The sequence below is a fragment of the Malurus melanocephalus genome, unplaced genomic scaffold, assembly GCF_030028575.1.
Source record: "Malurus melanocephalus ecotype Western Australia unplaced genomic scaffold, MMel_1.1 scaffold_335, whole genome shotgun sequence".
Taxonomy (NCBI): Eukaryota; Metazoa; Chordata; class Aves; order Passeriformes; family Maluridae; genus Malurus; species Malurus melanocephalus.
The window spans coordinates 645,950-671,331 of NW_026623567.1; the positions used below are offsets into that span (position 1 = coordinate 645,950).

At 45.7% G+C, this 25,382-nt stretch overlaps 1 protein-coding gene across 1 annotated transcript in view; it reads left to right on the plus strand.

Moving 5' to 3' along the window:
- GPC3 (glypican 3) overlaps nt 1-25,382 on the plus strand; it is a 136,292-nt gene that overhangs the window by 52,558 nt on the left and 58,352 nt on the right. Inside the window, exon 3 of the mRNA XM_057377948.1 lies at nt 9,844-10,538. Coding sequence (XP_057233931.1) covers nt 9,844-10,538 — 695 coding nt within the window. The remainder of the gene's footprint in view (nt 1-9,843; nt 10,539-25,382) is intronic.

Here is a 25,382-nt window from a genome sequence, read left to right on the forward strand (position 1 = left end):
CTGTTACAGGGGTGCTGCTGTGGGTTTGATGTCCTGTGTCACCCTCTGTGGTGTTTCAGACAGGAGTGGGGTTGGGTATCCTGCTCTCTGTCGAGGAAGATGCTGCTGAAATATTCTGTGTATGTCAGTGAGTCAGGTGCTGCCAGGGAGCACCGGAGTGCCTGGTTACTCCTGTGCTCCTGAGGTGATCCAAGTTCTTATTTCCATGCTGGAAACCTTTGTCTTTCTCGGAGGTGCCTTGGGACAAAACCGCTTGAAAATCCCTGAATTGCTTTTGAGATCCTGAACATTGTTCTGTGTCTCAGAAACACTCACTCCTTGGGGGGAAGAGTTACATCAGTGCTGGCTTCTGAGTAAATGACTTTCCTGAGTTCTGCYGGCACAGGTAACAGAAATAAAGGGCCAGAAGTGACTAAAGAATGGTCAACAGGTGCCCTGAAATAAGTGCAAGTCCTGCGTGTTACTATAGGGATCAAGAACTGATCTTCTGCCATTTGCTTTTCATCAGACGGTTGAGATAACTTTAAAGAGAATTTGGCCAGGAGAGATTATTAAGGAAGGAATTTGCTGCTTAAATAAATAGTCTGCTCTCCATTGTTGGGGACTTAACAGGCTGATAAAAGCCCTCTGGAATGAAAGGGAGCCTGGGAAGCCGGTCTCAGATCTGCCTTGCTCTAAAGTTACTGAGACCAATGCACTTCCAAAGACTTTTTTTTCRACTTTTTGAATACAAGCTCAACTTGACCTGGTGGCTTGCTTTATCTTAATTTATTCTGATGAATAAAGGAATTTGCTAGGCTTGCATTTTTTCAGAAGTTGCTTACAATTTTTAGTTTAAAATAAATGGAGGAACTACGCAAAATGGTGTCCTGGTMCTTAGAAATGCTTGGCTTGTAAATTTGGGTGGGAGTGCATGAAATCATTTGCTCTGTGCTTGATATTTGTGGTTTGTCATTCATCTCTGAAAAGATGTGCTGCTTTTTGAGTACCTTTATAACCCCATTAGGGGGATGTTGCAGCCTCCAATTAATAAAACAAGACTGTGTGGATAACAAAGTACTGGTTTTCTTGTGTCTCTTTATTTATTTATTTTTTTTTTTGGAAATGCACTTCAAGTGTTTAAGAATAAAAACAAAACAATCCCAGATGTGCCTTTGCAATGGTAAAATGCCTGGGTGTGTGATATCTCTGCTCAGTTACCCCAGGGCAGACATGTCCTTTTCCCAAGGTTTGTGTAGCTATTCCTGCTCTGGGCTGTGCTCCCTGGCAGAGCACCTGGCTTGAAATAAGAATTGTAGATGGAGACTGCTGTCTCTGCCACAATTTGGGGAGGTAAGAGAGACTAGAAACAAAGAATGTTAGTATTTGTGATTAAAAAAATGGGGAGCTTGGACCCCAGGCCTCATACGGGCATCATCACCAGGATGCAGGCATGGGGTGCATGGAAATTTATCTTTAGTCTGACGAAGATAGGTCACCAACACAACAGAGCTGCCTTTTGGTGCAGTCTCTGCTTTTCCACCTGTGCTCCCAGGGCTTGGTTTGAGCTCACCTCTCCAGGCCCTTATTCCTCTCTTGCCCTTTGAGTTTGATAAAGAATCAACCACTTGTGCCAGCCCCGTGTGTTTGCATTTTTAACTTTGTCTTTATTAAATTTTCAGGAATCTGTTAAGCATTCATACATCTGTCATGGCGCGAAGTTTTATCTTTCTTGATGCTCGGGAAAACAAATTACACAATGGGTGTGCAACCCATATTTAATCAAAAGCACCAAAGCCACGTGTTCAAGCACGAAGCCCCAGAAAAGATTTTACTGCAGAGTAATTCTTGTGAGGCTTTTGCTGTGAGTTTTTTTTGGGGTGTACTTTTAGCTTTCATTTGGAGTGTAGTTTCCTGTGTGGATTTGGGTACTCCCAAGGGTCTCCAGAGATCTCTCAAGGCATCCTCGTGCCCCTCAAAAAAAAAAAAAAATTGATTTTTTGTGGTCCACTTCAGCACCCCTGACCCTGCTTTTTGGTGTCATGAGATGTGAGTGCCAGTGTGGGGTACAGAACACGGTGCTGAAATTCCTCCAGGCAGGGTCTGGGTGCATGTGGGGAGCTCTGGGTACCAGCATTTCTTGTTTCCTTGCTTCTGGGCTGGTAGCAGCTTGTGTTGGCAAGCTCTGCTGTCTGCATTAACAAAGTTTTTGTGTGTGGGATATAAATATTAAATGGGAGAATCACAGTGTGACTAATTGTGTAACAGTTGGGCTGTTACCTGGACTGGAACAGGAGAGCGTTTTCAGGGCAGTTGGAGTGGGTATAATGAGATGGATCATACAGTATTTTTATTAGAAACTTCAGGGAGTGTATTTCAAATTGCTGGGGCAGTAGATAAGCTGAAGCATTAAAATTAAATGGCTTTGGAGCTCAGCGTTTTGATAGAAACAGATAATTAGGAGAAGATGCTTTTCTGACAGGAGTGTAATGATTTGGCATTGGCTGGTGAGCAACACTGGCTTGGAAATTTGGAACTTGGATCCTGTGGGAATGAAGGCAGTGGGCATGGACTGGAAGGAGCCCCCTCACATTTAAAGCCAGGACTGAGACCTTTTCTCTCTTTTACTGGTGGTCATGAAGTGCAAACCTTGATGGCTAAAAATTTAGAACAGAGAATAACTGAATTTTCTTCTCTTTATAACTAATGCTTTGAAGCTAATCTCATAAGCTTGGGAGCTTGTGACCATAATTCTTATCGTGACAATATTGTAAAARTAATCCAAAAGGCTGTGTCATAGCTGGAAAAAAAAGCATTTCCTATGCTTTAAACCCAAATGTGCTCAGAGAAGCAAACCCAGTAAGAGCAGCAGTGGCACCATCTGATGGGTTTTGTAATGCCACAGACAAAAGTAATTATACTGCTTAGAAGAGCTTTTGTCTCCAGATAATGTTGTTAAAAACTTGCAGTGTAGTGTAAATCATAACGGAACAAATCTGGAGGCTGCTCTTATTGCTGCCAGGGGAAATTCTCTTAGATTTTGTTTCCTTTCTGCTCGATATATTGCAAACCTTTTCCAAGCTGGTAAATAAATATTACCTGCTGTTTGAAAAATGATTTGGGGTTMATCTCACCAGTAGAGCCTGTGGCGGCCAGGCCGTTATTGCAAACAGTTGTTCCTCTCTTGGTGAGCTCTGTTCTGTGTTTTGGGAACACAGCCTGTTGTGATGGGGCTGAAGTTGTCTGATTCACTGGAGATATTGAGGAAGCATTTTCTCCTTTAGAGCTCACTCACATGTGGATGCCTCTGGCTCCTTTCACTGCTTGTGAGCCCTGCCACAGCAAGGGCCAGGTCAGAAAATATTCAGCTGAGTTTACAAACCCCCAAACTTAAAGCATTTCCTTGATGAGCATTTGAATTCCAATCCATGAACACTGGTGGTGTTATGGAGGGACTGAGCAGTTTTAGATGTATGGGATTTTTAAATGTTTGGGAACCCTTGGCCTGCAGGAAATGCACTGATTGCTTTAGGAACAGATTAATTAACTGATGAATTTTCCAACATGCTGCCTGGATGCCCATGTTTTGTCTCAGGGTGGAAACGATTCCTATGGGCTGAGAGATTCCAATGTCTAATTTTTTCCTGATGTGATTTGTGTCCTGGAGAGTGAAAGGAGAGGTTTTGCCATCAGCAGGGAAGTGCCAGAGATCAGATGGAGCCAAGGCAGTTGGATTCTGGCCAGACCAGGGGCTCTCTGACCCCTGCAGTTATTGCTGTGYCTTGTGCACAGAGTTTGGTGTCAGGACCTGTGGGCATTGACAGGGCTGGGAGCAAACACAGGAACACGAGGAGAGCCACTGAAACCTAAAAGAGGGACTTCAGCAAATCCACTGAGCTCCAGGAGCTGGGTCACTGACTGCCCTGGAGCAGTTGCATCACAGATGAGATTCATTGTGGGAGAGGCACATTCATACCTAAAAGGCATTTCAAGTGCATTTTGTGGAGCTGGTGAGATTTTAAAATGGTCCCACATGCAGGACAGGGAATCACTGTGTGCCACAGTGCAATCTGTAGCCCGGGGTGCTCCCGAGCAGCAGCATCCTGGGCAAGGTGAGGGAATCACAAAATGCATCATCATCTGTGGAGGAAATTCATCTGGCTGCCAGTGATCCCTGTAATCTCAGGGGAGGTTTCTGCTGCAGGGAAATCCATTTCCTGTTCATTTTACAGGTTGGGATAATCCCTGAGGATTCACCACTCCTGGAGGAGATGGAGCCAATGCTTTTACGAGGAGGTGGAGAAACCATGGTGACGCTGTGACCTTGTCTAGGATTATTTGCCTGGTTGTCTTCCAAAAAATAAAACTGAGCCTTGCTGTTACTGGCTCTTGGTAGTGGAATAATAAACATTGTAGTTCTTCCACTGTGAGGATATATCTCAATGGTCAAGATAAGACTAAGTGTGGGGAGGCCAGTTTTTAAGCAAACAATCTTTGCAGAAGTGCAAATGGGAGCTGTTAACTCAGCTCCTGAGAGGGAGTAGCCATGGTGGGAGCTTCCCTGCTCTGAGAGTTTATGGTTGCAGGATTTATGTGTTTGGATGTCAAAAAAYAGGAAAGTGAAGGTTGTAGGTGCAGTTTTAGTGCCTTGGTGCCCATGTGCTTGGGGTGCCTGGGTCACACAGTCCTGCACCTCCACCCACCCTGGTTCCCTTCCCGGGTGCCCCATGGGTGATGAGCTSCTGGTGCCACAGGTTTTGCTGTGCAGCCCCTTCACTTTTGCTGAGCCTGTGCCCAAAAGGATGTGATTGCTGTGCTGTGTGACACCCAGAGAGGGGCAGCTGTCCTTGTGAGAAGTTTGCCTTCCCAGCAAAACCAGCTCATTACTGGAGGGGCAGCACGAAGCCTGTGTTGTGTTGTGGTACCTGCCATGGGAGTTCCTKCTGTYCCCTCCTCCCAGYGCCCACASAAGAGTGTGGAGGTGGCTGCTGTGTGCTGGTTTTTGGAGAGCTGGCATGGGAGGCAGAGGGAGGACACACCTTGTTCCTGGCTGGCAGCACCTTGTGAAGCAGCCCTTGCTGATGCCATCTCTGCAGCTGCCAGCAGATTTTGTCTCTCCCCTCTCCAGTGGGATATTGTGTGGGAATGGCTCGCTGGGGTCACTCCAACCGGCTCCTCGTGGCTCAGAGACTGCATCACATAATCTCTTAAATAAACCCATCAAGTGGCAGGCTTGGCTGGAGCCTCCTGCAGCCTGGGGCAGCCAGTAGGTTAATCCAGAGCTCCTCTGGCCCCGCCGCCGTCCCCTTTGAAGTCTTTGCAGCTTAGGAGGCAGCGTGCTTTCTCAGGAAAGCTGGCATTTTTACTAAGCAGCAGACTCTTATTATCTGGGCTGAGAACGCAGCGATTTCCTTCTCCTGCCAGTAATCCCCACTCAGGGCACTGTTAYGCTCTTTTACAATTTATTTTCTCTAATTGCCAGTTTGCAGCGGCCACGCAGCTCTCCCTGGGCTGTGTTCTGGGGGAATTTTTGCACTTGAAAGGAGCTTAGTCCTTCCCTTCTGCCTGCTGGCATTGGGCAGCAATTCCTCTCCAGGTACTTCAGCAAGAGTCCAGCCTGAGAAATAAGTAATAGCCTGTGCTTTTCAACTCGTGACTGATAGCTGTGGCCCAGAGTAGGTTCTGCTGTTTCATTCATCCTTTGGGAGCCCTGATAAACTGTCCCTGACTGAGGCAGTCAGCAGATGTGCAGGACCAGGGCAGGGTGCTTGGCTGGAGATGATGCTCTGGCTCCCATCCTGCACATGCTCCCTTGGCTTCTTCTGGACAGGTGTCTAAGCCACAWGCAGAAATGCTGTGGGAAACAGTGTCAAAGTCTTTTCTGAAGTCCTGGTAGAYAACATCCCCAGCCTTTCTCTCATCCTCCAAGCTGGTCACTTTATTACAGAAGGAGGTGAGATTGGTCCAGCAGGACCATGACCCCATGTGGGCTGCCTTGTACGTGCCACGTGATGGCACTGAGGGTGATGTGACCTTCCCAGGTGCTGTCACATTTGCCAGCCTCAGTCACCTGGGCCCTCCCTGGGTAACCAGGGCTGCTGGWGAATGATGGAGAGCGGCCTCGTGAGTTCTTCTGCCCCTTCCCTCAGTTCCCCTTGCGTGTATCTAAACGTTGTAGCAGATCCCTGACCATTTTTTCCAGGATTATGGGGGCTTCATTCTATTCCCCATCCCTATTTTCCAGCTCAGGGGGCTGGGTACATGGAGAAAAACTGGCCTTAATGTTAAAGACTGAGGCCAAGAAGGCATTAAGTTCATCTGCCTTCTCCTCATCCTTTGTCACTGTGCTCCCCCCACATCCCATAAAGGATGGAGATTCTCCCGAGCCTTTCTTTTGTGGCTAATGTGCTTAAAGGAACATTTTTAGTACTTTTCTGTGTGTGCATAGCTATGGYGATGGAGATTGTAAAATGTGAGCCCTGCTCAGCTGTGCAGTGCCTTTGCCTGCTGGAGTTGGGGGCAAGTCTGATGCTTTTCTTTGTGCTCACACTGCTTCAGCCAGACCTGCAGAACAGCTGCCTCAAATGGCAGCTTTGAAAATATCCTTGAAATTAAATTTAGAAAAAAGAAAAAGAAGAGCGAAAAGATTGAATGATCCTCCAGCAATGGGAGTTTCAATAATGCCGTGTTATGAGCGGGGCAGATTTTATCAGCAGCAAGTGCAGGCTGTGGGATTTTATGGGGGATCAGAAGCCCGTGTCGCTTCTGTAATGCAGCATYGCCTCTGTTTCCCTGCGAGGTTCCCTGGGGGAGCACAGGGCTCTGACCCACAAAGTTTCCTCCCTTTTGAAATGCTCTGAGCCCGGCCCAGGGTCACTGCAGCTGCTGGCAGCTGGGGATTTAGAATTCCTGCAGCCAGCGCTTTCTGAGGAATATTTCAGAATAAGCAACTACTGCGGGAGTTGGGTGGGAGAGATTTTGGATGTGTGAGACTTCTTTTTTACAAAGTTTTATTATTTCTTGCATCTATTAATAGGGCAGCAGGAGTCTCCATATGCTTTTGTAGTCCCTGTTGCGCTTTCTAATGGATATATGCAAAAGCTCCAAGGCGCATAAAATAGACACTCTCAGCCAGTTATTACGATAAAAATTATGTGCATGTCATGACCTTTAAAGCAGTGGGACTGTGTGTGCATGCTCTTCTGATATGCCACTGTTCTCCTTTCCCTTCTGAAGCTTTTCTCACCGTAGGAGGTTTGCATAGGAGCTCGGGATATTTTTCTAATCAGCGAAGAGTCTTTTGGCTCTGATGATAACTGGCAGAGCACGGAGGAGCGAGAAAACGGAAGAGTGATGATTTTTTCTAAAGGCAACTAACAGAGAAGAGGGTAAAGGCGAATGGGGAGGCACAGCATGAAAATCCTGGCACCGTCTCCACTGCTGTCAGAAAAAAAACACTGGTCCAAAAAGTTCTTTGTGCTTTTTGAGGCAAAAGCTATTCTGGTGTGCTGGAGAATAAAGAAGGGGCAAAAAAAGTTTTGTAATCCATGTGCCCCCTGAAAAGAAACTTTTTTTTTGTTTGTTTTAAAACTTTTAATACTAGTGCACCCAGAGTTTGCTCTGCTTGCACAGTCCCCTCTGTGTCAGACTCACCGTTGTGTCTTTTCCATCCTCTCTTGGGGTGAGGAGCAGGATGCTGCCTGTCATGAGAGAGGGACCTGATGTCCTTGCACTGCTGCATCCCCAATCTGTGCCGTGAGGAAGGAGGGATTGCTGTCGCCTGGGAGCGCAGATGGTTGTTCTTGGCTTGCCAGGACCGTCCTGGTGCGAGTGTCTGGAGCTGGGGACAAAAATGCTTCAGCAGCGTGCCTGGGAGGTGTGCAGGCAGCAGATGGGATGGAGACACTGTTTGCACAAGTGTATCAGTGATTTCTGCTCTGATCACTGCTTACAMTGCAGTTTTCTGCGTGCTGGGGTGGGTGCAGCAGCAGCACCCCGTCCTGCTGGGAATCCCTGCACGGGGTGAACCCAAGGAGAAAGATCTGGAAGGCCTGGAGATGTTGTTGCCTTATCAATSAGGCTGATCTGAAAGAGAGGTCAGACAAACTTGAGAGAATGAGAACAGACAACTTTAATACAGGCCTAACAGGCCTATTGGTACATTAGGGCAGACAAAACCCTCCTCCTGAGGCTACACCCAAAACGGACACCGAGTCACGAGATCTTCACCTTTTATAAGTTCTGCCTTATTAACATTTTGGGTCTTAATTCTCCAATGATCTTTACAGGTGATGATGTCAACCACCCCAAACTTGCTCACCCCCAACTCGCTGTTGTTTCAATATTTTGGGGCTTTCAGGCAGCAAGAGCCTGGATTCAGGCTCAGAGAGGGACTGTTTTGCGTAAAGATGAGAGAATGGTAGTTTTAGTGCTGTACTAGAGAACTACAAGAATACAGATGCATGAAAATATAGAAACAAAAAATCCTAAAGCATCAATGTGATGGTCTTAAAAGCTCTTGAGTAATGCAAGAAGTTACTCAGGGTGAGCAGCAAGGCCTGACGTTGCTTGTGATAGTGTTGATACCAAACCCCTTTGGAGATGCGTCAGGCCATGCTCAGCTGCGTTCCAGCCTTAACAAATGGGGGAAATAACTGTTACGGCTTTAAAAATTAAACATTCCCTTTAATTATTGAACGTGAATAATTTTTATGCAAATTGAGCCTGGATGCATGTTTCCAGAGTGACAGAGTTGAGAGCAGTTGCATGGTGGGGTGTCAGCGACCTGTGAACTGGGAGGCTGTTCATTAATTTTAGCATTTTATGGGTATACCCTGGAGGGTGGGGYAYGGGCTGSTAGAGCAAGCTGGCTAAAGAAAAACACTTCAGTTTGCACTGATGGCCTCACTCTGTAATGCTTTAAGGTGCAAACTGGTGTGTGYTTTGGTGTGTTGTCTTTTTATGGTGGGATATGGTTATTTTGGAAGCCTCCTGATGAGGAGGGCTATAATTAAAGGAATAATTGTGCAGYGACTGTGGGGGATCCCCTGCTCGCCTTGTGGAGGAGGTGTGGGCTGAAAAYCCTCAAGTCTTTGAAGGCAGAGATGGAAAAATGCACCGTGGTTATTCCTGGCAAAATGACAATTTCTGTCTAAAACCTGAATTTCATGGGACAGTTTGGGACAACCTGGTATGGATGAGAGTGCTCCTGGCTGGGCACCCACAGGTGGGCACGGCCTCACTGGCTCTCAGCTTCGCTTTGGACAATGGAGCTCACATCCAGGGCAGGTGAAACTCTGGATCTGCAGCTTTGGGAAAACTGCAGCACTGTGGGGGCTTTTCCAGTGGCTTTGAGGACACTGAGCAGAGCAGCTGCTGGGGSTTGAGTCAGAATATCCTTTGTGATTAAACTCCTATAAATATTTTCCTTTTCATAATGGAATGTCAGCATTTACTGTTTCCTGATTTTAAACACTGTAAAGTTTGTCAAACATTTATCTCTGCCTTAAATTAAGTCTGGAGATAGAATTCCTGTTAATTTCAAATCAATATGAAGGGGGGAGAGAAAGAAATTGCAGTCTAGCCCTTTTCTTGAATCAATATTTTCTTTAAAAGCTGAAATGTTAACTAGATCATAGTTTTTTTGCCATTTTGAAATGTAGCTTCTGTTTAAAGAATTTATGCATTTCCCCTGGAAATTGCTGATGCTGGTGTTTCGCAGCAGGCACGGCTGCCTGCAGGTGTTTGACCCAAGGCAGGCAGGATGGGGCCAGCCCTGGCAGCAGGGATGTGGTAGAACATTATCCTCTGTCTTTCTAAGCTCATCATCTCTTAATAATTTTTTTTGTGTGTTCTGTTTTGCAGAAGCCTTTGAAATTGTAGTGCGGCAYGCAAGAAACTTCACCAACAGCATGTTTAGGACCCACTACCAGAGCATGGGGCCCAGGGCTCTGAAATTTGTCGGAGAACTTTTTACTGATATCTCGCTGTACATATTGGGCTCTGACATCARTGTCAATGACATGATCAATGAATTTTTTGACAGTTTATTCCCTTTGGTTTACTCTCACTTGATCAATCCCGGCTTCCCCGACCCCTCGGTGGAAATGACCGAATGCCTGCGGGCGGCCAGGAGGGACCTCAAAGTCTTTGGGAATTACCCGAAGATGATGATGACGCAGGTGTCCAAGTCCCTGCAGGCCACACGGGTGTTCCTGCAGGCTCTGAACCTGGGCATCGAGGTGATCAACACCACTGACCACCTCAAGTTCAGCAAGGAGTGCGGGCGGGCGCTGCTGMGGATGTGGTACTGCTCGCACTGCCAGGGGCTGCTCCTGGCCAAACCCTGCGCCGGCTACTGCAGCCTGGTGATGCAGGGGTGCCTGGCGGGCATCCTGGACATCCATCACCTCTGGAAGGAGTACATTGGCTCTCTGGAGGGGCTGACCAAGGGCATGCACGGCATCTACGACATGGAGCACGTCCTCCTGAGCCTGTTCTCCGCCGTGCGCGGCGCCGTCGTCCACGTGCAGAGGAACCAAGGGAAGCTCTCGACAGCTGTGAGTAGCTCTCTGCAGTTCCCCAGCCTTGCTGCCACGGTTTGTAACACAAGCTCTACGTATTGAAACCATCCTGTCCCTTTCCTCCTGCCAGCAAAACCCAAATGCTCYATTACCAACCCCTTTTCACCCCCTCTGATCTTTCAAACTGGTGTTTGCAGGGCCTGGGTTTCRGATGAGGGCTTTGCCTCTTTTCAGGTTGGTCAGAGCAGAATGGTCTGGACTCACCCTGGGGTCTGAAGTTGGCAGCTGAGAGGTCCCAGCATCTTCAGCTTTCCCTGAGTGCTGTGCTTGCCCTGATGGCTCTGGAAGGCTGATCCTGCTCTCCAGGTGTGCCCTGGCTCTTAACATCACAAAAATGTGCCTCCAAATAGCTGCCGAGCAGAGCCACATGCTGGGCCATCCCCTGATTAACCAAAGAAGAGCTAATTCTCCATATTTTGGTAACTCATTCCAGTTTTGGGATGCATTTTAATCACGGTGATGAGATTTTTTTCTTATTTATTAGAAGGGACTTGACTCTTTTAAAAAACTGTGAATTTCTGAGTCTCCTGAGAAACTGAGGCTGTCTTGTTCTGAAAATCCTGCTGCTCTGTTTGAACRCCAAGGACAAATGTTCTGTGATAATACTGGTTCTTGTTCTCCAGAGGAGATTTTTCATCACAATTGAGCTGCTCCATGTAGGTAGGGCAGATGGGGATGGGGGAAAGGTGCAGGAGCGTTGTAATAGTTCTCTTAAAGCCAACGATGATTAGAATCTGACACTGTTTCCCTGTTAGCTGCTTGTTCCTGCCATTCTTGACTCCTGTTTACAAAAGAGCTGTGTTTATGTAGGTCGCTGTACTGCTTGCACTGTAAGTAACTCTTATCTTTTTTGGGGGGACCATGGAAATGTATCGGCTTATGGGTTTTGAGCTGGTGGCTCTCTGCCAGCAGCACTTCTGTGCATTCTCTATGCTGGCTTTGCCCAGCCACCACACTTGTGCAGGCTGTGAAATCAYCTGGTGGCTCTCGGGTGGTTTCCCRCTCCAGGGGGTTTGGCACACATGGAGCAAGATTTCTCCATGGTTTAGAGGGGGTTTAGGACCAAATGACACTCAGTAGGATTTCTCTTGTGTTGCAGTGACCAGGAGGAGCCTGGGGCTGGGCTGGGTGWTGCTCACCTGGGCAGGTGGGTCTGGGCAGGGCTCGTGGGCAGCATGTTAAACTCCAGGGTACAGTGCAAGAGATTGGCCTTAGCCTTTTTCTGCAGAAAATCACRGTTTTACCTGTGGTTTAAAGTGCCTGCCAAGCACTTCTTGTGCAGGGAGGTTCCAGCTGACGGTCCAGGAGCTGCAGCTCTGCTGCCACGGAGCCAGGGGAAGTTCTTCTCCCATGAACCAGAATCTGCCAACCTCTCTGGAACAGCACAGGAGCAGAAATGTAACCGTAGGTTTACCTTGAGTTCAGGTGAGATGGAGAATTCATGTTACACTTGATAATGAGAGAAAACCCAGCTCAACTCCAAGCCCAGCTGGCATTTCCAGGGCAGCATGAAACAAAACTTGCTTCTGCATGTAGAGAGAGCCTGTTTAATCCAAATGATCGATTGACATTACTCAGCTGTGAGCAAAAGCATCCAACATGTTTGGCATCAGTGAAACCACCATGCTTGTAGATGCTCAGGAAAAGCAGAGGCATTGCCCATGTGCCAGGTTTTGTGAGCACRGACAGCATGGGCATTGCTGTAGGATCCTGAAAGGATCAGTGTTTGTTCTCCCATATCTTCCTTTTATTGAAACAACAACAAAAATGCACATTTTTTTGCAGGTGTCCATGTATATAGTGAACAAACATGACTGTTCCTTGTACTACTGAATATTGACACTTTGATCTGTCTGCAGAGAATGTCTTTGTGGGAGGACAGGTAGATGGAATGTCACTAAACCCAGCACAAAACAGTAGAGCTTTGACAATCTGCCCATCCTCTGCCCAACCAGAACCTAAACTGACTTCCTTTACAAYAAAAAATTACTGGGCGTTACAAAACCATTCGGTGCTTTTGTACTTGATAAAGCTGTTGGAATTCATTACTGCCATATGTAGTTAGGCACTTACTTAAACATAACTCCTCTTGATTATTTAATACTTCAGTGATTCGTTTATTTGCTCTAGAGATGCTTTTGAGTGATTGGAGTGAAGAAGGAAAAATCCAAGCCGAACAAGCCAGTTGCCTGGCAATTGTCACCAAAAGAGAATGGCCACTGGGGTTTTGAAGTTTGCTTTTTAAACACTGGTGTTGCTCAGCTAAGGGTCTAATATCAGACCTGAGCTCAGAGCAACTTTTTTTTTTTTTTTAAACAAATGAGGCTATGAACTCTTCAGTGGACAAATAAAGCAATAAGGGAAGCACTGACAGCTTTAACTACAGTATTGCAGAGGATTGACTGATAYCTGAGCTGCATCAGGACCTGGGGTAATCTGGGGTAAATATCTTTGTGAGATATCACTTTGTAAAGGATAGAATACAACTTTTTTTATTTAGCCGTGCTAGGATGAAAGTTTCTCAGTTAAACTTATCAGCACATATTGAGTTTCAAAGAATATACCTGGAAGCAAAAGTTATATTTACTGTTATCCTGTAAATATGATTGTTTTTGGACACTGTAGTCATATCAAAGTATGAAATGCCACAGGGGCTGTCTTTGAAAATGTGGGGTTTTATACTCACCCTGGCTTCTCATATTGACCTCTTTTATTACCACTTGGCCACTACTGCTTTTGTAGGAAAAATACAGTTCACCAGTGCAGTGTTAAGAATAATGACAGATTATTTAATTGTCATTAAAATCCCCTGGAATTATGGAAAACTTATCTTCCATGTCCATAGTGACTACACCATGAATAACAACACTACTGCCCTTGCTTGTCCTTTGGGCTTCTTTTGTTTTTTTCACAGTACTGGTGGCATTTCTGCAGCAGYAGCTTTTCCTCCTGGTGTTTCAGATCCTCAGGTGTGTTACCTRACTGAGCATCTCTTCTCCCTGTGGTTGTTCCTTATTCCTTGTCACYCACCCCTAATCTGGGTGTGGGCATTTGCCTGGACCCATTTGYAGCTTGGAGCAGATGTAGCTGCAAAGGGCACGTGAAGTTGAGCTCCAGAGCCTCCAGGTAGGTTTCTGAGGAGCTCTRCAGTCCCCAAGAGAAGGAAGTCACACTGCTGTAAATCTGCTTTTGGAAACTGTGCCTCCAGGTACACATTTAAATGGGATCCTGTGTGCTGCTCCTGGTCTGTAAACAGCAGTGCAGAAGAGTGAATTCAGTAATGTGGCAGTAAACTGTTCCCATCCCAAGCCTTGCTTTTGTAGCTAATTTGTCAGCAGTGGTGTGTGTTAGGGCTTTATTATTTCTACAAATTGTATGCTTAAAAACTTCACCCCTAAAACCTGCTATTAAAATACTTTATCAAGGAGGCTGACTCTCAGGGCGCATTGGGAAAAAAAAATTTGCTGTCTAGGCCTACATCTATATTAATTTTCTAATCTTCTACTTTTCCCTGGTTGAAAATCTGCCCAGTATGTCCACCTCTTGTAGATATTTTAATAATGAGTGTAGGGAAGAGTGATTTTAGTCAGTCTGTTTGTGCTTTTTACCACAAACCAAGAAAATCGGGAGAGAYGCAGTATAAATGAGCTTAATAAAATATTCAACCCCAGCACCTCTGAAAGTTAATACTTTGTCTGTTGTTGGAATTAGATGGGAGACAATCATTCTGGGGGTCTTGCATAGTTAATAGCTGATCTGCTCTGGGGTTGGAATCAAAGAATGGTTTGGGTTCGAAGGGACCTTAAAGATCATCTGATCCCAACCCCCCAGGCATGGGCAGGGACACCTTCCACTAGAGCAGGTTGCTCAAAGCCCTGTCAGCCTGGCCTTGAACATTTCCAGCCCCTTTAGGTACTGGAAGGTGCAGTAGGATCTCCTGGCTGCTTTCTCTTGTCCAGGCTGAACAAGCCCAGCTCTCTCAGTCTGTCTTCACAGCAGAGATGCTCCAATCCCTGATCAACTTTTTCACCCTCCAACAGGTTCATGTCTTTCTCTCATCTTGGGCACCCCAAAATTGGAGAAAATACTCCAGGTGGGGTCTCAGTAGAGTGGAGTAGAGGGAATCCCCTACCTCAACCTGCTGCCCACCCCATTTTTGCTGCAGCCCCACTGCCCAGCCCCTTCAACTCCCCTTGCAGTTGGTTGTGCAGCTCTACCTGAGGAGCACTGTCTACAAAGAAAAGAGCAGGGAGCCCAGAAAAGTCTCTTTTTTCACTCAGAACTGATAACTGAGTTCTGAAAAATCCTATTAAATTGCAAAATTAAGCAGACCTTTGTTCAACCACTTGTACCMGTCAGAAGGAGGGAAGCAGAAAGGTGCCAGTGCTTCATGGGACAGCATGCAATTCCTAATRTGTTTGTTCTGTGAGCAGATCCCTGCTGTTCTGCTTCCCTGCAAACACCTTTAAATACAGCTGGGATGCTGTGGAGGTGGTGACATTGCTCAGGCTGCATTTGATGTTAACCCAAAGCCAGAGCACTCACCTCACCTGGCTCAGGGAGAGTGCCTGCTGTGAACCCAGCTCTGACRGCCTGGGGAAGCCTCACAGTCAGGCAAGCTGGACCCTCATTTCCCCAGATTTTTAGGGAATTCTGGCAGAGAGTCCATGAGCATGTTGTAAAGATAACCAGGTACTTTGGTTGGTTGCAGCACCACAGAAGCTTTGCTGCAGAGGATGTTCGGAGCAGCAGCTCCAGCAGATACACAGAGGTGAAAATCAAGAATATCTAAGTAAAGGGGCTTTGGGCACCCAGGGGTGAAAATATCACCCGTTGCCATCCACAGTGGGTTTGTACATTTGTCATTGTGGTGATGCCAGGCTGGTTTTTCCCTGGAGCTGCTTTTGGGGCTGTCTCACCTGGTGACTTGCTGGCAGCTGCTTTGCTCAGCAGGTTGCACTGGCAGGGAGCTCTGGKGAGTTCTCCTATCTGATAATGGATTTTTCTGTCTGTACTAGAGCTGGCAAGAGATTTGTGAGGAAAGCTTTGAAATTACAGCGCTGTTTGCAAAGTCCTTCCCTCTGAGACGCCGAGATCAGTTTCTTTGTACTTTTAATGTGGGTTGCTTTTTTTTGGCATCACTCCTGGGAGAGTCAGCTGGATGTACAGCCTCTGTATTCTCAAGTTCTTTATTGGCAAAGTTTAATCCTGAGGCTATTATCTAATACTCACTGGTAGCTAGCTTCATTTTTCACTTAAAGCTGGTGAAGAGTTGGTTTTCAGTGATCTCACACCCCCTCATAACTATCCCAAGGTGTGTGTGTTGTGTACTTTTTTATTTATTTTGTGATAGGCAGTGTAAGGTGCCTGATAAGCGTGTTAAAGCAAGCATCTGTTCCCCCTGCAGGATGAAAATAAACCTTATTACCAGGGCAGTATCAGCAGCATTCCCATTCCTGTGAAAAGACCTTGGGAGTACTATGATTAGTTGTCTAAAGAGGTTTCAGATAGTAAAGATTTTCAGGCTAGGCACTGAATTTCAAGGTGTTGATTTTGAGCTAGAAATCCCCACGTTGTTGGTGGCTTGGCTGAAAGAATAAAAGCAAAAGTWATTCATGCTTCCACTTTTGTAACCCAGTGTCAACAATTTTGATCCAGCTMTTTTGGCATGCTGCTGCTGGACTGGAATCTCTGGTTTTGTATTCAAATAGGCAGTAGCAAATTAGGGGTCTGCATCTCATTCTTGGAAGGGACTTTGACATGAATGCTCTTGACCATCACTCCTCTCTAAGGGAGTGAGACTCAGAGGTCATTCTCAGTCTGGTGAAAGCTTTTCCTCTTGTCTGGTCTGGGAAGGGAAACCATTGGTGTCACAAATAATTCAGTGCTAACAAGAATTTTGCCTGTGAGGACACAGGGTAGCACGTTTTGGTCAGGGTTGCTCTTTTCCAGCACGGTGGCATGCTGCTGTGCCCTCCTGCTTGCCCTGGTGGCATGGCAAGGCTTTGAGGCAATTTGTCACCAAATTGGGTCTGGATGAAGCAGACTGAGTGGGTGGGGCTCTGCAGAGCTTCTGGGTGTGAGCAGTGGCCAGTGATGCCCAAACCTGTCACTGCAAAGCCAGAGGAGGTGGCATTGAACATAAGCACAGGTTTAATTTAAAAACAGCATTTGATTTTCTTTCTGTTTGTGAACTTTTATGTTATACCTTCTTTTTTGTTCTCCCTCTTTCCTTTTAACTGGACATGTTCTAGCCTCTGAGATGTGCCATTTCAAAGGAATTTGCAGTGAAGCCTTTTTTTTTTTTAATAAAAAGTAGAAGGAGCTGCTGACAGTGCCCCTTCCTCCCTGCATGCACACACGTCAGCACATGGAGCATCCTTTGGCAGCATTTTTGATGTCCAGCCCAACTTTGCACAGATCACACCAATCTGTTTGTCAGCTCCAGTCTGAGACAGATCACTCAGCTGGTGCCAACTTCATCCCCACTACTCTGCAGCTTAAAAAGAGTTTTTAAGGCTGCTGCATTTTATGGGCAGGAATATCATACAGCACCCACTGAGGCTGGCTTGATCTCCCTTCAGATCATGTGCTGGCTGCAGAGCAGGCGAGATGCACGCAGGTTGTGTGCGATGGGATGCCTCACATCTCTTCCAAGCTGATGTCAGAACAAACCTGCAGACCTCATGCAGATTAATTASTGGTTCTGTGGGGCTCTCTGCATGCACTGTGGCTTGGCATGTTCCATGTTTTAGTGGAAGAGCTAATTTGTTGTTTTGCAGGTGGCTCCCGAGTGTTTAAAAAGATGTTTGGTTCTGAGATGCCCTGGCACCGGTACAAAGAGCTCCCGGAGTAAGGGGGTTAGGATACAATCTTAACAGCTGGAGATAACAGTACACAGCTTTGCAATATTTTCCAGCTTTCTTCACTGCTCTGAACAGCTTCTTTTTTTCTCATCTCTTTTCTTTTTCCTGGCTCTCATCATGGCTGGCTGGGGCAGCTGGACCTGGGATGCTTTGGGATGTTGGAGAGGAGGGAGCTGGTKATCATGTCATCCAAAGAATTGCAGGAGGGGATGTATGGGGTGCTTGTTCCTTCACCTCTGAGCTTCAAACTTTGAAATTTCAAGCTGYCTGATTTTGTAATAAATTGTAATGGTCAAGGACATAATGTGAGGTCTTGAAGTAGATTGAATTTAAGCAGAAAAAAGCCTGAGTTTCAGTCTGAACCAAAGGTCACAGCATCAGAAATTTCCCTCTGGGTGTCTTGAGGCTTCATCTGCATCAAAAACTGTGGGAGAGGTGCTGGCCAGGGAGGGGCTGCCCCTCTGAAYGGGGAGGGCTGGGGCACAGCCCCTTCGCTGGGGCTGCATTTGCAGATRAGTTTTACAGCTGAACTTCCTCAGAGTGAAACCAGCCTTACGCTCTGGGCCCTGCTGAGGTTTAGGTTTGGTTTACCTGAAGGATGCTACAAGCTGGTGCRTGACTGAAACAGATTTTTACATGTGAGCTGACCTCCCTGGCTTCAAGCAGCCTGCAGAGGAGTGATATCCATGGCATGAACTGCATTTATTCCTGTTTAGCTCAGTTCCTTCAGATGTGCCATTGCCCCATATTACTGTGGAATGGTGGAGCTGCCTCTGGAATTCTCTGTTAAAACTGCCCACATCTTTCTTTAACAAGGGAGATTAAACCCCTGAGTATCAGCCCCACAGACACAGCTCCCTCGCTTGCTGCCCAGCTTGCTGCAGCCTCCTGCAACCCCCATTAACATAGATGCTTTATTAGCAAAATACATTCTGGCCCATTTCCTCTCCTGAAGATTTTTATCCTTGCTTAGACCCGCAGCTTTGCAACACCAGAGTGTGCTCACCAATATCCATCTCTCTGTGCTTTTTACGCTAAACCCTCTTTTGGCCTCATTATCCGTGACTGCAGTTTCYACTCAGACCTCCATCCGGGGTCATTCACCGGGCATCCTTCATCTGAACAGCGCTGAGTTTACTTCCAGTGACAGTAACCCCCGTGAGTGTTGCTGCCTTAAAACTAGAACTATCTCYCCCATTAGCAATGCTGATGAATGAGCCAAGAACAAACCAGAAACTTAAAAGCCACCCTCTGCAAAGCAGAAATAGTGCCCAGAGCTGCCCGGGCGGAGCGGTGGTGTTTTGTTTTGCGCTGGAGAGGATGAGGGGCAGGGTTGCAATGAGTGGTTTGCTTCATTTTGAATTCTCTGCCTGCATGTGGTGCTGTGAATTATATCATTTTTACATCTTATTGTAAAGTGGCTTTGAGGTACCAGGCATGAAAAGATGCTAAATACATTTGGCTGGGAAAAAAAAAAATCCAACAAACAATTGAGGCAGATATTTCATCCATCTGCTGCAGGAGTGCACCCCTCATTGCTGGCTCCTCACTACCTTGACAGGCCACTGCAAAAAGAACTGGTGGCCTTTTCCATCCCTACCTGTTGYGTTGCCCCTCTAATGAGCCCCCGAGGGCACGGAGCCTGCTTTCAGTAGGTGAAGTTTGCTGCTAACTGCATTATTCTTCCAAAGATTTGTTTAAGCAAGAGCAGGCTGGCTGCAGAAAGCTGTGCTGATAGCCTACAGCTACTTTGGCAGAGTTATTTCTGTWTAAAAAGAAAAARGAAAGGAAAAGCGAGGCAGCTGTTGGCGAATTTTGCAATTCTTTATGCAGGTGTATCTTTCTAAYCTAATCAGTTTGCACGCCCAGTTCTCTTCCATGCTGTTGGCAAGAGTAGAGGTGATGCACTCAGCCAGTGACCTGGAGAAAACCACCTGGAGAGCCGRGTGGTTACTGAGGATAACTGGGGGGTGACTGATGTGCTCCAAGTTATGTCTTTCTAAAGCTTATTAACTCCTGGATTGCACATATTGATCTGTATYGCTGTACAAATAAACTTCACGCTGCCTCTCTCCAGAGAGCCAGAGTGCAGGTATAGCTACCTCAGCTGCCTGTGCTGGTGTTGAAATCATCCATCCTCTGTGTCCTCCYCGAGGGACAGCCCTAAAGCCATGGAGCAGAGGGCACTGGAGGCTGCAGGAGCTGCGGGAGCTGATGCTGGGGTGGCTCTGACGAGTAAAATGGCACCATGAGCTCAGGGCAGATGGATCCAGAGGGCTTGCACTGGAGAAGCTAAAAAACATCCAGAAAGGTCATCTCTGAGCCTTGCTCATGCAATTCCCGTGGTTTGGAACCATAAGGAAATTCAGTGCAAGATGTTCATCTTTTCCGTGAATTGCAAGGTTACAACTTGCAATSTGAGTGGAGAGTAACAAAGATAAACAAAAATGCATTACAAGTGTTTAGTCCTTTTTTTTCCCATCTAATGATTCTCCTACCTAATTTTGGAACTGTTGTGTACCTAATTTTGGAATTGTTGTGTATCAGTTTATTGGAATTCGCTTCTCATAATCAAATACCAGTCCTCTGTTTGGTGCTGTTAATAAAGGTGTTGYGATAAAGTCGAATTAATTTAATTTCTGTCTGCAAACAGGCTATTGTTGAATGAGTCTCTTTAATACATTAATCAGACATATAGCATTGAAACAAGGTTAAAAGTGCACACCGATTTCCATTATAAAGATATTCTCAATCAGGCAGAAACTAATCTAACGTTGTAAGTCATTCTGTAATTCAATTGTTCTAACCACAGTACATGTAAAAACAAGATGCCTTACAACAAAGTCTGAAAAAAAGCCCTGCAGATATTTATATCTTTATAGAAAAGAATGATTTACATTTTCAATAAGCCTGATTTGTCTTTGGGAGAAATGTAATGCCTTTATCGAGCAAAAATCTAATGGGAGCCTTTTTACCTTGTTTGCTGTGTTTTGGGTATATTATCTTGGTGCTGACCCTTAATTGGATTAGGTTAGTCCTGACTGTCAGGGAGAAAAAAAATGCTATGGATCTAGTAGCTTCAAAACCAAGAAAAAAATCAACAGATGAAGTAAAAAAACCCAGTGAAATAAAGAACACAGGGCCGTCCCAAGCCTTTTGTTGGTCTTGAATGAATTAATTTTGCCAGCAGCTAATCTCTGCTGCGCTGAGATAGTTTTACCATTTTCTGTTAATGATAATTATTGCACTTCTCTTTTGGGCTTTGGCTGGGGAGGTCCATGGCATGGCCATGGGGAAAACCTCGTGCCCCCCTTGCCAGGAGCGGGATAATGAGCTGTGAGGTTGCTCTGGGCTTTGCTGGGAAACAAATGCTTGTAATTTTTCTGCTGAAGAAATTCAGTGACTTCACTGTTCAAATATTCTGGAGAGTTTTGGTGCCTCCAGCCTTGTTGTCTGAGCAGAGACTAGTGTTTGGAAAGAGAAAGGTGGATGGAGGGAGCAAAAACTGGCTGCTGGGAGGGTTATTCCTATAGAGAGGTCAAAAGAAGTAGAGTGATGGTCCTTTGTGGTCCTGGRGTGATGGTGAGACCAAACCCTTTGGGGTAGGAAGGGTTTTCCATTCATCATTGGAAGGGAGAAGGGCATTTTATAGCAAMAAGTACTTAGTGGTGTAAAAACCTCTGGGATGGTTTCAGTATGWGCATTTATAGAAATATAAATCTGAAAAGCTGTGCGTACCTGTGAGCATGGTCTGTGCAGRCACTGCCTTTTACCTGCTTGTTTTGATATCACCAGTTAGGACAGATTTAGTGGTAAGCCCTGTGCGCTCTATTTTAAATAAATATTACACTTTCTATTGGATTGCTGAAAGAGAGAGAGAGCGAGAAAGAACTAATTAAGGAGATGGGATATCATCAGTAAATTTTTCTTCCCTGAGATTTTATGAGCAGTAATTTGAAAAGAGCCATATTAAAGTCATTGAGGAACAAGTTAATGCTGCATTTCTGAGAATATTGCCCTTCTACTCAAAGATTATATTAAAGAATAAACAGTGTACAGTAGCTAATTGCTAGCTGACACATTATAATGGCTTTATACTTCCAAAATTGAATTGGTCTGGTTTAACAAAAAAAAAAGGGAGCAAGTAATGCAGTAACTTTTTAATTATTTAACAAAGTATTTCTCAAAGAATAATTGAATCTGGGCTCATGGCTGCAGGGGGGAAGAGAGACTTGTAGGTATTGACCACATTTGCAACCCAGCTGACAGGGCTGCTGTTAAATACCCTGTTACAGGCTCCGATTCTGGCTTGTGTTCCAGACTGATGGCAGGTATCTGTTTTTCCTCTCTAAATTAAGCTGCTAGGAATTTATTTCTCTCCGATTGTTCCTTTCTGTAGTGCCGTAGGCACAAACACGGTGCAATATTAAAACCCGCAGAAATCTGCCAAGGAAACCGATTAACCCGTGGAAGGAAAATAACGAGCGCACAGCGATCGCCTGGAGCTGCCCCRCTTTGCCCAGTAAGGGGTTTTTCTTTCAGTTCTTGGTAAAAACTGGTGATCCCTCAAGCCAAGTCCTTGTTTCTCAGTCTGTTGGGATGGGGTAGATTTAACTGCCTGCAATAGGAGGGTTTTCTAGGGATCTGTAGTAGCAATTGTATAAGTGTTAGAGCACACATAGAGTGCAGCTGTATTATTAAACTGTGTTTAGCATCTGTAGCAGAAATGGGTTTTGCTACCTTGAGTCCAGATTTTCCGTCAGGTTGGATGAATCAGTGCTGATGTTGAAATCAGCTGCTTGAGTTTGGAGCATCCTCAGGCTCCTCAGGGAATCRGTCCCACAGGCAGAGGAGCAGCCTGGGGTCAGGAGCAGCCACGTCCCCTGGCTCTGCTGTGTTGCCTCATTAACCATGACACACATCAGGGGCTTGGGGCTTCACCAGGACATGGGCTCTGGGTCCTGCCACGTTCTGCCCCTCAAMTTGCCTTTGGTCAGTCTAACGTGCTCTGGTTTTCTCTGCATTTTGCTCCCACAGCTTCTCTTTTGCTCTGCTGTAACCATCCAGGCAAGGCYGACTTCTCCTTCTAAGAAAAAAAGTCGCAGTTTAGCTGTCTAAGAAATATCAGATTGCACAGATCTAACTTAAAACCATAATGGTGCATTAGTATGCTAYGGGGCCCTGTTCCAGGAAATGTCTCCACTTGGGAAAACTGCTTAAGTGTGTGCCAAAAATTAAGCAAATGCTTTTTTCTTGACTCTCCCAGTTGGTTGGCTGGACTGGGTCTGAGCCCTGCTCCAGCTGCCTGCCCTGCGGTTTGCTGCTGAGGTCCAACCATCCRAACTGAAATACCAAATTTTGTGTTAAATATGGAATTAACAGAATGCTGGAGGGAAAGTCTGACTTGAGAAGTTGTGCTTTAATTACATGTCATGGATTATAAAGGCAGAAGGAACAACTGTGATCATTTAGTCCGACTTCCTCTCCACCTATAAATAACAATAAACAGGCTTTCGCTGAAACACAGAGCAGCTTTCTTTGGTGGATTAAACGCTCCATGCTGGGGATGCCAGAAAGAAGAAACATCTTGTTTGCATTATTTTATGTGGGTTTGAAAGGCCTTGACTCAAGCTGGGATCACGGCTGCTTTGAGAGMAAGGGAGAGGCTGGGTCAGTGCAGGGGTCGGGACATGGTGGGACAGTGTGTGGAGGTGCCTGGTGTGCTGCAGCTCGCAGCAACCTCGGGACTGCTTGGCATGTGATTGGAACCACGTGGGTCATCTCTGTCCAGTTTAAGGYGTTTGAACCCTGATTCAGCAGAGGGACGGGCAGATGGGGTCATCCAGCAGTTGGCACTGAGGATGGTGATCTGTGAAAAGTCCCATGTGCTCCCCATGGCTCTGCTGAGCTGGTGCACCCACGCCCTTACGCAGTCTCTGGGCCGAGTGACTGTGTAACCACACTGTGCCACAGCTGCCAGCTCCTGTGTCAGCTCTGTCACATCCACACATGTGGCTGTGTGTGGAGCACGTCCTGCCCCTTGCCCTGAGACCCAGTCCCATCGATCCTCTCTGAGCCCGTGTTTCTGCTGTGGCACTGATGCTCTGCCAAGTGTTTTGTGATCCTCTACAYGAAGGATGGGGATCGGGATTTAGAACTTGATGACCTTTGAGGTCCCTTCCAACCCAAACCATTCCATGAAAAATTAAGTTTTATTTACTTTGATAAATRCCTCCTTAGTATCTCTGTGGTTCTACAACAGTTTGAAGGACCTGGTCTTCAATCCAGGTGGTGATGGCCTTCAGCACACCCTGGTCTGGTGACTCCAGGGRTCCCTGGGTGTTTGTAGTGCATGTYTGCAGCATGTGTTGGGCGTCACCGCGGGCGCTGGTGTGACAGGCACTCTGTTATTTTAAGCATTAGTGTTTGTGTGCATTTTACACATTATAGCRTTGCATTATTCAAGGGTGATGCATTATTGAACATTCTCAGCATGGAGAGTAGGTCACTTCCTGCGATTCCTGCCTCCGCATGAGTGAGTTAGGATGCTGTCTCTTATGTAATCCTTGCAGTCTGAATAATGGAGATYGTAATACTAGAGAGCTGATTAATAACATTTAGCACTCCATTAATGAGGAATTTTGTTGGAGTGTTCATAGAAGACATCTGTGTTACCATACTCAGTTTGCTCTTTCTGCCTGAGTGCCTGGAACCAGAAGAACAATCATTACTTAGTTAATAATGATGTGCTTCCTAAAATAAAGGCTTGTAAATTCATTTTTATGCCCATAATCACATTTTTTTCTGCTGCGAGGAGAGTGAGGGAGCTACGAATTGTCTCTTCCCCATCTTCCTGACAAAATGTATATAATGATTAGAAGCATATAATAAGAGTGTTTGTCCTAGCCAAATGTTTCTCCACTCCTGTTAATCAGCGTTCGTTCGAGAGCGCGGCGCCGTTTGTGGAAGGCGATGCAATCACTGGGGCAGTGTGGCAGATTTAAATCAGTAATAAAAGCCCTGGGGAAATTAACAAGACAAAACATTAACCACAGACTAAACATTAACATATATTAGCATTTTTATTACACCTGTAGAAATGGTAAATGTGCTTGGTTACTACTATTAAAAAGTTTATGTTCTATCCCACATCATCGCAATGTATATTTTTGGTTTAAGCCCTTTAGAATTTAATTAAGCGGAATTCTGTAGTGGCGCTTGAGTAACAGACTTCAGGTTCACTTTTATGGTGACTTTGAAGATAAACGGGGCACAAACGCAATCTTTATAATGCTAATAACACTTGTGATGTGTAGTGRAGCAGGTTGTTAAAAAGAATTGGGGAAGAAGCACCAATTCAAGCAGCTGCACTGCTGAGGTTTTCAGCCTCGCTGGTCAAACTGGGTCCCATCACTGAAGGATGCTCAGGGTTTAGTGGGCACCAGTTGGTTCCTGCAAAGACAGCATGTCTGTGGTCTCTGGATGTTCTGTTCATATTGTAGCAAATCACCCTTTTAGAGGCTGTGTTCAAATCAATTATAGTAGTTAATCTCTTTTCAGTTTAATGTGTGGCTTCTCCCAAAGGAAACTCACAGATTGGTATAAAATGACTTATGTGAACTCCAGAGAGCAGAGGAGATTGCGGGAGGAAATCTTCAAAAATGAGGCCGTCCCCTTGAGGGGGAAAAAATACTGTGTCTTCCTGGAGAATGAATCTATAAGCAGAGGAGTTCATAGGGAAGACAAATGGAAACTCCRTGTAAAGTTTAAGCAAAGGTCAAATACAGCAAACTCTCCTTTAGAGCAGAGTGGAGCTCCTGGGCCGAATAAGAAGTGGCAGCAGCAGGTATCCAGCAGTGTCTAATGCACTCTCTTCTTGTCCAAGGAGAAGCTGATTAGCTACTTATTTTTGGTCTTTTTTTTTTTTTTTTTTTTTTTTTTTTTTTTTTTTTTT